This window comes from Kryptolebias marmoratus, linkage group LG5 (genome assembly GCF_001649575.2).
Source record: "Kryptolebias marmoratus isolate JLee-2015 linkage group LG5, ASM164957v2, whole genome shotgun sequence".
NCBI lineage: Eukaryota > Metazoa > Chordata > Actinopteri > Cyprinodontiformes > Rivulidae > Kryptolebias > Kryptolebias marmoratus.
In genome coordinates, this window is record NC_051434.1 from 2,300,023 (window position 1) to 2,315,525 (window position 15,503).

General features: G+C 40.5%; 1 protein-coding gene across 3 annotated transcripts in view; it reads right to left on the minus strand.

The window, feature by feature from the left end:
- pvrl2l (PVR cell adhesion molecule related 2 like) overlaps nt 1–15,503 on the minus strand; it is a 289,332-nt gene that overhangs the window by 272,693 nt on the left and 1,136 nt on the right. For all 3 annotated transcript variants that reach the window (XM_017427628.3, XM_017427627.3, XM_017427626.2), the window contains exon 2: nt 6,154–6,581. In XM_017427628.3, coding sequence (XP_017283117.1) covers nt 6,154–6,241 — 88 coding nt within the window. In that variant the 5' untranslated portion in view covers nt 6,242–6,581. The remainder of the gene's footprint in view (nt 1–6,153; nt 6,582–15,503) is intronic.

The window sequence follows — 15,503 nt, forward strand, 5'->3', positions numbered from 1 at the left end:
ACACCAGGAGGGAGGCCACGCCGATCGAGTGTTTATTTCTAAAAAGATCTGCAAAAGGTGTCCATGATGCCGAGCTCGCCAACCGAACGCAGAGCTGAAAGCAGCAAAGCCTTCCTGCGACCCTCCTCGGATCAGCTCCATTGTGATTCATGGCCCTGCTCCTGTTGCTCAGTAATCCCTCGTCCCACTGACACCTGTTTGCTGAAGAATCACAAAGTAATGCCAAGGTGTTAGCCATGATATGGCTTATTTCCAGAAGAGAGACGTGGAATTTGCTTAGAAACCAATTTCCTCAGAAGAACCGAAAAAGAGGTGAAAAGAAAATTGCTGACCAATTGCAGACTCGTGCTCTCCGACTCGTGGTGGATTAAAAACTGCTGTAATTATGGAGTTTCTTACAGCCGCAGAGAAACTAAAACTTAACCCCTCTTTCCAGCTAACAATTATAGACGGACCAAACAACAAAAGGATCAGAAATAGTCTGAGCTTCAAGAGCCGTATCCATGACAACCAGTTCCAAATGTCAGGGGGACCTGCAAACAAAACTTGTACCTCTGGTCAGAAAAAAAAAAAAAACTGAAGAAACTGAAAAAGTAAAACTACAAGCATTTAAACTATTTTTAATGAGCAACAAACAGCATCATTCCAGACTCTGCAACACGAAGTTATTGGTTCATTAGCTCAGAAAGATTTATGGGAAGTCATTAACATTTTAATCCATGATCAATGACTCCACAAGAAGAGGAATTTTAAAAAAGGAGAAACTGAAATGCAGCCAAATACATAATATACACTGTAGTACAACACAATAGTTAAAAGGCTGCAAGTAAAGAAATTAGTTTCTTCAAAGAACAATTTTACCATGACGAATTAAAGTTAAAACTGAAAACTAAGAATTTTACACATTCGCAGCAGCAGAACTCAAAAACTGCTCAGTTTGATCCCAAAATATGAAAAGAATCAGTTTAATTTGGTTTTAAAACAGTTTTATTTTCTAAAAGATGTCAATCTTATAGGCAACATTTTTTATAAATTAAACACCTGCCAGAGTTTTAAACTAATATCTTATTCAGAGAAATTAAATTTTGGTTAAACATTGAAGAACAAAGTTTGATTTCATGAAATATTTTGAGATCTCAACATGCGACAGATTAAAGTAAGTGTTGAGGATGACTCAGCTACTACCACACACAACTTTAGTTTAATGTCTTCAGAAGTTTACTGAACTATAGCCTTTATGTGTTGGATAACGTTGATTAGCTGTGGAAATCATCTTGAATTGGGTTGATTTTAAAAGTTAATCAGGTGTAGTTTCATTCAAACCGTGGTTCATCAGTCAGTCACTGACCATGTGTCTCTCTCTCTCACACACATCACCGTCTTGCATTTGATGGTTGGCCAAAATAAAGTCTACAAAGTGTCTCATGAACAAGCCTACAAACAAAACTGTCACACTTTAACAAGTAAATTAACCCCTGCAGGTGCTTCAGGTGTTCACAGGAAAACAAAGACGACCTCGAGCATCTCGGCAAACACTCGAGATCTCTTCAACCCTGAGGAGCTCCTCAACATTTTGCTGCCATCAGGACCTTCGAGTCAAGCTTCTCTGTCATCCTCAGAATCAGAAATCCTCGTTAACCCTCAGGGTCAGATAAGATTCAAACGGGCTTTATGAAATAGTGAGGAAAACCCTGACTGCTGAGCTGAGCTAATCACCGGAATCTTTAGTCAACAAATGTTTTATTTCAAAATGAGAATTTGCAGCCTTTGAATATCTTTCGAGAACTCAAACATTGTGCAAACAGAAAAGTCACAGCTCGCAGATCATGCTTTATGAATTTTAATTAAAGCAATAAAACTGCTTTTATATCCAGCTTTGTTTGTTTTTTTCTTCATCTTGTTGCACAACATGAAAATATATTTTATTTATTAACAAGAATTTTATTAATTTACAAAAAATTGAGAATAAAACTCTTAATAAAAAGAGTGCCCTGGGCAAGAGACAGGAAAATTACAATCAAAGCACAAACTTAATTAAGACTATCAAAATAAAAATTGGACAAAACCTCTACAACCATATGTCTCGGCCTTCAAGTCATTAAGAAGTCCTTTAAAATGTTTAGATTAGCTATATCTTTAATTTCTAGGGTACTTTAAAGGTAATTACAGGCATTACGTGCAGATTATTTAAATGTCTTTTTCCCTAAACTCTGTACGGACCTTCAGTACCAAAAAGAGGACTTCCAGGTCTGAAAATATGTGAAGGCAGCTGGTCCAAAATAGCTTTATAAATTAAAATATACCAGAGCCTCAGTCTGAGTAGATGAGTCCGACCATTCAACGCAAACATGCAGCAGACAATGATGTGGAAGGCTTTTAAAATTCACAATGGAACTGAAAGCTCCATGGATTAAATGTTTCTCCAGGATACATGTTAGGTTTAACCTAACCATATTTCATGCACAAAGTTTACATTCAGAGCCATTCTTTGCATTGGTTCCAATCTAATTAGCAGTTCCTCATACCTGCTTCTTCCTGCAGCTGAAGCAAGACTAAATCCTGGCAAGGCTTAACTATCGGAGCTAACAGATGGACATAAAACCACGTGCACTCGCATTTACAGCTACCATTAAATTCTAATCACCAGCTAACATTCGAGTCTTTGGCTGGTGGAACCACCGAAAACTTCCCACAGAGAAGTTACAGCTGATGTTTCCATCCCAGATCAATACAGAATTAATCGCTCTGCAAATATGTAAAACAGCAACATGATGCAAAGCAAATCCACACGTTGAGTCATTAATAAGAGCTCTCGATAATCAGGCCGCGGCGCTCCGAGGGCGATTATCATCGGCCGCCTGCTCTCTGAGTGATAAGCTAATCAGCCGTTCGTCTCCACCGAGCCGTCAAGGGGACTCATCATCATTGACATTTCAGCTCAGGATCGAGCCTATAGAGCCGAGTCTCTGAGGAGAGGGGGCACCTGAAGTGACTTAATTATCATTGCTGCAGAATGATAGCCACTCAACCCTTTTCTGCCTTTTTCTAACTCAAGGTGAACCTGGTTCTTTGAACACAACACTTTTCTCTGCTGGTGTTAACATCTGCTGCAGAGTGCAGGTTAATTTACTGAATGAGTGCGCAGTAATCTTTCATCCTGCGAACAGATTACTCCTGGTATAAATTGGTCCCACGTACTGTAAATTTACTGAAAGGAAGTAAAGGGGTGGACCGGCTCAAGTTTTAAAAAGACATTTTGAAAAGCACTGCAGGCAAAGTGAATATATGAAATATTTGAATGCATGTTTAAAAACAAAATAGACTGTACACCACAACATTTAAAAATTGATTCAGACACCCAAACTATACAAATAAATAAGAAATATGCTTTAACAATGCAAAGACCACTCTGGGCTGTCAACATTAGAGTTCACCACATTGTTGCCATAAGTAAATAAACTTAATTATATTGTACTCATCCCACAAGGTGCCTCACATTTCAAAATGTCAAAATATACATAAAACAAAACAAGGGCATAAAAGTAACAGCATAAAAACAAGTTAACACAAAACCATGCAGCTCATATCTCAATATATTTCAGGAAATAGTCACAACCCACAACGTTATGATCAGATGGCTTGAATGTTTTTACTACAGCTGTGGTGAAAAAAGGTGTGAAATAACTAAGAACTAAACATGAGCCAACCTTTACTGAACATCTACTTTGTTTGGCTCACAAAGATTGCACAATAAAGCTGCAGAAGAACCGTGAGAGATGTTACAAATCAAAACATCCTGCCAGCACGGCTCAGTTTAGTCATTTAGCAACATTTAACACATAGCCTGAAGGCACCACCCAGCAGAAAGAACCGGACCAATTCAGGACGGTCAGATTTAAATCCAGTTCAACACAACAAGTACTTCAGACCAAACAAAAACTATCAAACTCCACCTTTAAGGTTATATCGCAATAACGGAAAAACTCCTCCCCGCCTCACAATCATGTTTTAAAGCTAACCGTATAAACATCATCCATCTTGATTTCACATGTCAGGACAAACCTGGAAAAACCTGTCAGCTTCTCTCCGGCTGCAGCAACAGAAATTGAGTGTGGAGGTTTCCTGCTCCAACAAGACAGTTGTGTTGTTACATGTTCAAATTAAATCATAACCTGTGGGGGGAACTGTCACCACAACCTGACAGCTTTCTAACAATGCAGACCGGATGCAGGACCGTCTCAGCTGAGAGGCTGTCATCCTCACACCAACCTGAGGCGCCTGGCCTGCAGCTGTGGGGTCCTGAGCTCCCGCTTCTCCAGTTTTCTGCTGTTTTTACACAAATACTCAGGAGAAGAAACTGAGAGCCAAGATAATTCCCACAGAGGTCGATTCTGCCCACGAAACACCTCAGTTCAGATGATTACACAGCAGCAGCTATGGAGAAACGTAAAGCAGCGTTTGTGCAGCTCTCAGCCCTGAAACATCCTGCCCTCCTTTTCGCTTTGATCCGAGGCGCGTCTCCGAGGAGCGTTAACGCACAGGATGACACATCTCCCAGCTCCAATATGACCCATCTTCTCTTTCCTCCGTGACAATTAGGGGGACAGCTCTGACAGATGATACGAGCTGCACCCAGGTGAAAACAACCGTCTGGCAGATTCACACTGATGGTTTACAGGAAAGCAGACTAATATGTCCGTATCTGCAGAATGAGTGCCTGCTGGTACAAAGGCTGCAGATTTAACAAAACAAAAACTAAACTACATTTAATAGATCCATTTTAGTGGTGTTATTGTAGTGTGAGGCTTTACGCAGCAGCATAATAACTGAAAGTCTGAATTCATTTAAAAAGATACTCACTGCAAACTCGTGAAGACCGGTCAAAAAATACATTCATTAAAAAGAAATAAAACCCACACAATTGTTTTCCCTCACATCAATCGTTAATATGTCCTTAAATTGAAAACGTAAGCAAAATTTGACACCGGCTGCCAGCTACCACATGTTTGTTTACCTCTACAAACAGCCAGAGTGACTGAAAACAGGCAACAATGGAGACGTCCACAGAGCCGTTTGAGATGTTTGCACTCAGATGTGTTAAATTATGCAGATAAAAGTGTTTTGTTTACATTGATTATGGACCTGCATATCAATATATCTGTAAAACAACTGGGGCAAACTCAGACTGCACCAAGTTATCGTTCTGCAGAACCTTTCTGGATGTCATCTCTTGCAGTGAGGAGCTTTAAATAATTACTTCAGGTTGCTGGGAGCTGTGGCGTCTCATTTGCAGTAAGAACATTTTTGACAAACATGGGTTTTTAAGCATCAATGAAACAGACTAGTTTAAATCTAAATGTCCTGTGCTGATAGAAAACATCACTGGATTGGTGTTATGATGTGCACAGGCTGCACATCATACAGGAGTTTACCTGGAACCAGTGCTATAAATACAGATCATCTCAGATGCATCTGTGTGGATATTTACAGACCAACAAATCACTTCTGAACCATTTTCTTTCCTGGTCACTATTGTTTACTCTTTCATGTAGGCTATCAAACACTGCATTTGTTTTTCAAATGAGCTGCAGGTTAACTTCAGTTTTCTGTCATCCTTGAATGCATTTAGTCCTTTTCAAGTTTATCAGGTGAGTAGTTTCTGCCATGACCGTGCAGTTATTAAAGCAGGACTCCTGAGAGGCTGGTTTCTCCCCCTGTTGCTCTGCAGAATCAGGATCAGTTTCTAGCATTATTCTAGCAGGGAGTAATCAGAGGCGCAGTCGTGATTTAGCTGCACACTTCTGCAGGCAGGTGAACACAGAGTGCAGGTCAGCAGAGCACGGAGGGGCTTGGAGAGGCTCAGGGAGGATTAGGTTCTCTGAGCAGTCACCTGCCGGCTGAAGCAGCCGGGAATTAGAACAAAAACACACCAATCAGTGGAGCCACACCTCGAACATCGTGAAACTCCGCACAGATCTGCTGCGGAGTCAGGAGGACAAAGTTGTCCAGCAGCAGACAGGCAGAGGACAAAGGACAGGAAGACAGAGCTGCAGCAGGGCTGGGCAGACCTGAGGTCAGCCCACAGACAGGGCGCACGGACCCGCAGGAGCAGGTTCTGTTGGTCTGAGCAGGTTCTGTTGGTAAACATCTTACCTTGAGCCATCAGCAGGATCGCGGCCGCCACCTTCCAGACGCGCAGCCCCGAAGGAGCCGCGCCGCGCGCCGCGTAATCTCTCACCATTCTTCCGCTCAGGGGACCAGGTGGACGGAAAAATCCACAACACCGAACCCGAACCGGACTACGGATTATTCCTCCTCAGAAACTTCCAGCTCAGTTCTGAAATCAGCCAACTTCTCCTCCTCCGTGCGCCTTAATGACCGGAGCGACCCCTCCCAGGGTGAGTAGTCCCACCCGCGGCAGCTCGGCTCTCACGGCTCGGTTCGGCCGCAGCAGGAGGAGCTCCGTGGAAACAAAGTGTGGACGGAGTGTGAGAGAGGCGCGCGAGCTCCGTGGGTTTGATGCGGAGAGCAGAGAGAGGGAGCCGATCCGAGCGATCCGAGCGGTGCCAGCAGAGCGTCACCTAGAGGAGAAAAGCCTCAGAGTCAGAGCGGGCCGCACTTTCACAGCTTCCTGTACCTCAACACACACCTGAGTCCATCCCACCCCGGGACCGGATCTGTCAGCACCCACTAAACTCAATAACAGAGGATTCCTGCTGCTACTCACTGGTTATTTGTTGTTATTTAGGTGTTAAATTCACGCTTTCTTTACCAAAACTACTCATCTGAGTTTAAACCAGTAATTTATCAGTTAAGGTTTCAGATTTATTTTAGTGAAGTTCAGACTATTTAAAATAGAAACCAAATGTTTCTTCAAGCCAGAAGAGCAAATAAAGATCACTAACAATAACAAATAATCTGAATAGTAACAGTAGCCTACAAGGACAGGATCACAGGTTTTTATGGCTGATTTTAGGAGACCATTATCTGCTGATTAATCAGCAACTACTACTGAATAATCTGAATAAAGCCTACAGTCCACTCATACATGACTTATGAACAACAACCATAACATGACTGAAAGCTTAGTTAGTCTTTCCTTTACGACCCATTTCAGATTATTCCAAACATTAGATCCATTCATGCTGAGGCTGATCTGATAGGAAGTTATGAGTTTAAACAGAAACAAAGAAATTAAAATAGTTCACTCTAGTTGGTCTTAATTCAAATAAATAAATACAACTCACAGAAGTTTACCCGAAGCAGCAAACAGCTACCTGTTCACATCTGAAGTCCTGTAAGTGGTGCTGCAGACTGAAAACATGCTAAATAAACTAACATGCATGCTTTTTGTGGAACGGAGACAGGAAATACACAATTAGAACATGCAAACTCCTCAGAAAGACTCCAGCTGAGATTCAAAAGAAGAAACTTTCTGGCAGAGCCAACCCCTCCATCCCGCTGCCCATTTCTGTCCAGAGTTCAGCTTTTAAACTGAATTAATTCAAAAAGTGTTTGTTTATTCAAATTACAATATGATTTTCTGTGATTATCTGAAAGCTCATGTCTGTAACTTACCTGGTTCTTTAAAAAAACATCAACAAACAAACCTTTAGTTCTATGTAATTAGAGGTAAAAACAGGCTAACTAAAGCTGTTTAAGTGACACAAGTTGGATTTGTGGTCAACAAATGTCCAAACTGTTCATAAACAAACATCAGAAATGTTGCAGAACTCCAGCTCATTTCCTCAAAACTGAAGTAAAAAAACAAAGATTTCCATCAGGAACTGCATTAAAATGCAGCTGAAGCCGTTTTATTGCTGGTGATGGTTATATTTAAACCACAGGGAACATTTTATGCAACAACCTTTGGTCTTAACTCTAAACTTTTACCTTTACTCCACTGAGACAAGCAGAACAGGGACTGTAAAATATTCATACAATGTCTTTAAATTGCTTATGAAGCATGCCAAACATTACAAAAATGCCTTTCAGACTGTTACAGCTGAAGTACTAAACGTTCCTAAAGATAATCTGAATAATTGAGTTTTGACATGAGTGCATCTTCCACCAAGGTCAGGACCTTTCTTCAAAAACACTAAAGAGTTTCATAAAAAGAAGCTCAAGTGCTAAAGGAAATTTAGACAAAAGGCATTCCAAAAACTTCTGCTTTTAGTGAGACAATTGGCTCATTAAAAAAAAGCCAACTGAATAGAAATGGACTGATTAATTAGTCAGAAATTTAAAAAGTAAAGTTCAATGCAGCACAAATCCTCAGAGAGGAGCCAAATAAACCAAACTGGGTCTAATTAAATGTCAGGAGACAACAGAAATAAGTGGTGATGATTATATATTTTGAATTTAGATTGTTTTTATAACCCGGTTTAGGTGATTATACGTCCCTGAGAAGCACAAAGATAAAGTTAAATAAAGTCACAATGAATAAATATAAACTGTTTAATACAACAAATGTCAAACTTCACATCTAGATCATGTTTTTGTTTGTGCCATGAAACAAGATGTAAAACTTTTTAAATTAAAAGCATTCCTTTGAAAGAATGCATATCACCCCTCACCTTAAATGCAAAAGCTTCACACGAGGATCTTAGGATGACTGTCAGCTACTACCACACCAGCATTTAACTTCATCTGTAAATTAACCGAGTTATACGCCTTGTTGTGTGTTAGATGTCCGAGTTTAGAAACAATCTGCATCCTCCTACCATCCGTCTACAATAAGAACACCTTAATGTTTGACAAAAACACTTTTAGCTCCATCCTTTTCTCAGTATAAAATGATTTGTTTAAATTTCTGACATGAAAAGCAGCAGGCGATATGCATTCACTGAAGGAAAATTAGGCTTTTATTTTTAAAATGTTCTTCCTAATAATTTCATAATTGAGTTAATTGTTTTTTTTGTTCATTGTCATTACCTGTTATGTTGTATTGCATCTGAATTGTGCATTTTAAATTGATTTAGTTGGACTTTTATGCTTCTTATGGGTATCCTTTGGGGATCAATTAAAGCATATTTGAATTCAGCCAAATTGCTTCATTTTTAAAGATCCTTCTCACAGAATGTCTCTTAACAGGATGCAGATTCTGCTCTAACCTGATTCCTTTTGAGTGTTTAAATAAATACCAGCCTGATAGAAAGGTGCCTCTTTGTAAAGGTTTAAAGACTAATCATTTGATCTGCTGTAAAATCTGCTCTGGAATAGGCCCCAGTCCAACTCCATGCAGATTTCTCCAAGATTCTCCAAACAGATCATTCTGCCTGCTCTTTGCTGCATCTAACATATTGACTGCAGATAAGAACCCCATCAAAACATCTGAATGTCCTAAAGCAGTGGTGTCCAATCCTGCTCCTGGAGGGCCACCATCCTGCTCTTCAGCAGCTCTTCAAGTTCTGCAGAAGCCTGGATAGCGGCCCTCGAAAACCACTGCTGCCCTAAAAGCTTCTGCACAATTCTTGCATCTGCTAACTAGCCAATGGGTTGTAGCTTGAGTTAATATTTGAGTCAGTGGTACACAGCTGCAACACGTTCTGGCTGCAGAGAAACCTGGAAGACCCTCACAGATACAGCTGATAAAATTTACATCACAGGCCTGCCAGACAAGCAGATACAAGAACCACAGCTGGATTTAAACGTCATTAGTCGCAGAAAAACAGTTCTTGTTCTTATTAGTCTTTGTCCAACACATCGTGTTGTTCATTCTAACTGTTGTTCCTGGATCTCAGGATTTTTTAAAGCTGGTATGTGAATAAAGTTTGATAACCTCTGCTCTCAATCCTCCACAACATATTTTATCAGTAAATTTACAGATGTTTTATCAACAACATGATAAAACATCTCTGAGTAGCAGTGAGGCTGCTTCACCCCGCCTGTCGGCTGCAGAGGAACAAAATAGCACAACCAGCAATCAGTCTCAGTGAAACCCCCTCATCATTTCAGAACACCCTCCTGCCTGATCCTCCTCCAACATTTACAGAGTGATACACACTCAGAGGAAATGAAAGCAGGTACCTCCACTATTCAAACAGAAACACACTCTGAAACAGTCGTGTTTCCACCGTTCTGCTGGGTGGCGGCCTCAGCCACCCACCTCTCCATTATCACCTCATTAGTGAGCTTCAAACCAGCCCACCCCCCATTTTGGCTCCAACCTCAATCAGCCCATTAATCACAGCAGAGCGGAGAATCCTTCCGTCCTCTGAAAGCTCACTGTGTATTCTGCCGACCCCTGCTGTGCGTGCATGTGTGTGTTGTGCACGTGTGTGTTGTGCATGTGTGTGTTGGCATGCCGGTGCATACAAATGACAGCTACATCCTGCCATCTGTTGACTCCGAACAGTAATGCCTCCCCACCGTCATCATGCAGGACACTTTCTCAGTGTTAAAGAAAATCATCATTAATAGGTCGGCGTATTATTGTTTATAAAAATGTTCATTTTCAGACGACATTCCAACAAAACTCACATTCTGTTTTCTCCCACCCTCATTCAGCATCTTTAACAGCACTTTGTGCACATTAAGGCAGAGATAAACTGGTCAGCTGACCACTTTTAAATGTTTGCTTCAGTCACACCTGAGTGCAGTAACCAGATTTAAAGGGAGGCATATTTTTGGGCAGCACAGTGTCGTTACATTACATCCTTTTGTCAGTGTTCTTGTGACGGGGCTGCTCTCGCTGGTCAGCTGAGGTGGTTCAGGAGGCTGATTATATACCTCCAGGATTTCTCCTCCTGGACATTTTTCAGGCCCATCCTACCGGGAGGAGACCCCGGGGCAGACCCCAAACTCACTGAAGGGATTATACGATCTGTCCTCTCCGGTCTGGGAGAAGCTTAGGATTTCCCTCCTGGATTGTTATCCGTGGTCAGGTCATGGCAGCAAGTGGAAGAAAACTGATGGGTATCTGATTAAACTTTAAAACAATAATAAATTACATAATTGCAGTTCTGAGATGAGAGTAAGATGGAGCAAGTAAAAACAAATATTTTATAAATTTACACAACTTGGTAAGTTTGTTGCTACTTGTCCTAATGGAAGATTCATAATTTCATGTTCCAGTCAACATTTATCCATTGCACAATAAATAAATTAAAAGCATTTCTTATTACCTGCCTCTTCATACCAGAATTTTAAATTGAAATTTAAAGGTTGTGGCTGTTTTGGTCCAACCTTCAGTAAAAGACTCCATGTAATGTTGTGAAATCAGAGATGTGATATCACTCAGATTATATCAAGGGGTGCAAATCTCAGCTACTACCTTGCTTAACATCTGTAAAACTGTCTGAGTTACAACCATTTTTATTTTTGCTAAGCTCGACCTTCTTGAATGGGAATTAAACACAAAATCTGCAAAGTTTAAATAAACAAATCTCAGAAGAGTCTGCTCCTTCAGATGCCTGAGATGTTTCCTTCTTGTATCCAACAGCTCAGGGAGAAGCGTTCAGATGATGTTTGCCTCTTAAAAAGGTGCCTTTGAATGAAATTCCCCCTGACTTGATGAACGGCAGGGGCCAGTTACTTCAGGGGAGGAAGCCAAGGTCAACAAATTTTATCATCATGAGGGAGATTTTTAACTACAGCTCAGAGAGCCGTTCAGGCAACAAAGATATTTTATTGTTTGTCTGTTTTTGAGGTCTTCATGTGCTGAAATCGTGCTGCTGGAAGGGTGAAAAAAGTCTCAAGGATAAAAGATTGAACCTCAATAGCTTTACATCTTTACAGCCCCACCACAGTAAATCTCACAAGCAGAACCGCTCACTGGAAATGAAAGCTACAGCGTCTTGATGTGCGGAAAATGAAACGACGGGGTGTTCAAATAAATTACAATTCCTGTTCACTCACAGAACCACTGATCTCTGAGATTAATAAGTGGTTTCCAACCTGGGGTTCCCACTGCCCTAAAAGAAACATAAGTGGTGCACAGGATTTCCACTGCACAGATTAGATTTGCACATTAACTAATAAATGTTTGATTGAAGATTGATACATCAAATGTCGCCGTTTCACACAGAACATTTGACAGGCGTGTGTGAATTTCCCAGAATAAAAAATTAGCACATGAAAAAAGAAATATCTGACTTATTGGCTTTCAATTAACGTTCCTAGGACCTGCTACACTTTTCACCAGAGACAAAAAAATGCTTTAATAAGACTGACAGAGAAATGTATATTAAGTTTTGTTTAAATGGCAACCTTTTATAGCTTCAGTCTTTACTATACATGGCAAATATTTTGAAAAAATAAGAGAAATTTAACCTCTTCAGTGCTATTTTGTGATTAAAACTTGATTTCAAAATAAGAAAACAAAAACAATTTTCTATCCCATAACAATAGCATTTTAGGGGTATAATTATCAGAGTCAGAGTGGGAAAATGTTGAGTTTTCTAATAAAGTCATTTTAATATCTAAAGCTAATTATGCAATACTAACATGGTAGATTTGTACAAAATGTGTCCTCGAGAACAACAGATGTCTAGAAGTGTCTTCATATTCTGTTTACAACCTGAACGCTGCAGGACAAGTTTCAAAGCAACAACCTCACTTTAAAAAGTTCACTCATGACTCAGCACTTCTTGTCAGTTTATCCTGACCTTCACCTAATCAGCCTGGAAACAGAGCAACAAGAAGAAGCTGAACAGGTCTGATGAATCATGTTTTAACATGTTTGGGTGTGAGTCGATGAGCTGGGGAAGACATGGCACCAGAATAAGGATACTCTGGCAGATAATCTTCTGGAAAATAGAGTTTTGTCATTCAGGTGGACCCAACTTTGACACATATCGCCTACATAAACGCTTACTAACCAAGCCAACCAACAACATGGAAAAAAACATTCCTGAAAGGTCTCTTAAAGCAGGATTACATCACCAGTCACACCATAAGAACAAGTTTCAGATGTACAACTCTCAAAGGCCCCACCTTGTACTTACTGATCTCCAGAAGTGAAGAGGACTGTGGGATCTGTACAGGAAACTGTTTGCACACAAGATAAAGTTACATTTTGTACAATCCCCTTTTTTTCAGAAGTTAAACTTGTGTTTGCAGACAATAAAGCATCATATTTGATGGAGAAAGTATCAAAACCCTCTCTTAAAAAAGTGCTCAGAGGTTACTTCTATCACTGACAGATTAGGCTTAATAAGAGCATAAAAACCTCCAACATTTATCAGTTCTATACTGTCCTGTAAATTCAGTATTTGGTAGATAATATGGATCAGATCCGTATAGTTTACAACAGCTATGAGCTGATATTAATACACATGTCCAATCTGGAGACAAAAATAAAGCTTGCTGAATATTTGAAACCATCAGTTGGCTGGCAGATAATCTCTTTTGGCTCCAAAATGCAAAAAGGCCACATAAATGCAGTTTGGGGGGAATTTGTGTGACATAAATAATGACTAAGTCCTGGCTCCGGGCCTGTTTGGGCCCACAGAGCAAACAGAGCAAATTAATTCCTCCTGCTGTAATGAGGCTGTAAACAAAATCAAAGTCACTTCGGATCAACTTATGCCAAGTGTTGTACATTTAAAGTAATTCATGTCAGTCACGTTGGAGCAGAGAAGTCCTGTCACTCAAATGTAACAGATTTGATTTGATATGAAAGTGAAAACTGACACTAAATGTGCCCATTTACATAGAAGACACTGGAATTTATCATTTTTCTTTACATTTCTGTAATATTCCTGTCTCAGCAGGGGAAGGAACTGCTTTGAATAAATTCTGCTAAAAAAATTACCACTTGTACTCCCTTTTTTGTGATAATATATTCCCCTCGAAGGCTGAAACTTCAGTGAAGCAATTGATGAAGCATTTCCTCGGTCCTCAGATGAGGGTCAAAAGTTCAGATTTGTTTTTGAACTTAACTCGGGTTTTAAACACAGAAGTGGGCTTTCTGGCAGTAAACAGCTCGAAAGGAGAAAAAGTCAGCACCTCCATCATAAATTAGCCCTGATAAACTTTAAACGAAGCGCTGAAGCCTGTAATCATGTCGAACTGGAAGGCTCAGTTCATGTCAGATGTTCGTCTTTAAGGAGGAATTAAAAGAATCTCATGTTTGGTTTAACGGAGGAACTTCCTGCCCTACACAAACACAAATCATCCATCTGTCTTTATGTTCGTGGTTTTGTGTTGTATTCAGGTCGAAGCGGGCCGTCCTCCGTGGCCTTGGCTCTTTAATCACCTCCCCCACATCCCTCCATTCAGCCATTCTTTGATCTCCCCTCCATACATCCTCGCCTCTCCATCTGCCAATCCAGAGAGCAAAATAAATCAACTCTTACCTCCCGACAGCCGGCCTACCCAAACACACACTTATTTACTTCATTATGCCTTTGATCCATATGAAGGTGAATTAGCTCTAACAAAGTCTCTTAAGAGCAAATACAAAATGTTTAGCTGCATTAGTGGAGCTGAAAGCACAACTCTGCTTTCTACGGAGTCGAATACATTTATTTGTACCCTTTCATTAAAGAAAAACCCACAATGATCTCTGAAATAACTTGAAATTGATAAGAGTCATGAAAAGAAGAAATGCTAAAAATCAACTCGTGAAAATTAGTCAACAGTTCCACAGAATTACTTTTAAAAATCTGATGAAACTGGCCGTGACAAAAAGGACAGTAATCCTAAGAACAGTAAAATCTGTCCATGGGGACATGTTGGACTACGCCAACCTCGCCACCTCTGGTTTAAAGGGTGGCAGGTAGACACAGGAGGCTCGGTTCTGTTCTGGGTCCAATAAAACCTCAAGACTATCAAGGCTTTCTAGAGCCAGATGTGCTGCTCAGAGTTAGAAAGCTTGGTCTCTGTCTTAGATCATGGGTCCAACAAAAAAATGACCCAAAACACACAGCTAACCAAACATTGGACCGTTCTGAAGTGGACTTCTGAGCCCTGATCTAAATCCTGCTGACCCTGAGAGCTGGAGCAGTTTGATCAGGAGGAGGGGACACCTGTGGACACCTGTGGACAGGTGCAGAAGTCTCAGAGGGACAGAAATCACCTGACTGCCTCAAAAGGTTCAGCAACAAAATATTAAATTAAGAAACCATCCTTTGTGTCAAGACCAGTTTTATTTGTTTTAAATAATTCTGCTCAACCAAAATTCAAAAACAGTTTTTCAGTAACTTTCTTATTTTTTACTGTTGTCAGTTTTAAATTCTTTCAGTGACCTTTGTGGGTTTCCCTCTCTCTAATGAAAGGGTAAACTTCTCCATGTCTGTATAAGCTAACAGGGGTTTGCATTTACATTTGCCTCTGGACCCATAAATGGTTTGTGTGGGTAGAAATATATGGAGGAGGGGGTGAATGACTGGATGGATGGATGGATGGAAAAGGGTCCAAGTCAAAGGAGAGGTTGCTGCTAGATGGATAATCTTTCAGTCTCTAAACACAGAGGAACGGCGGGTTAGAGGTGCCTGCCAGTCATTGTGAGACGTCCCCACTGAGGTAACCGAGGTTATGGCTTTCTGGGGGGTGGGGGG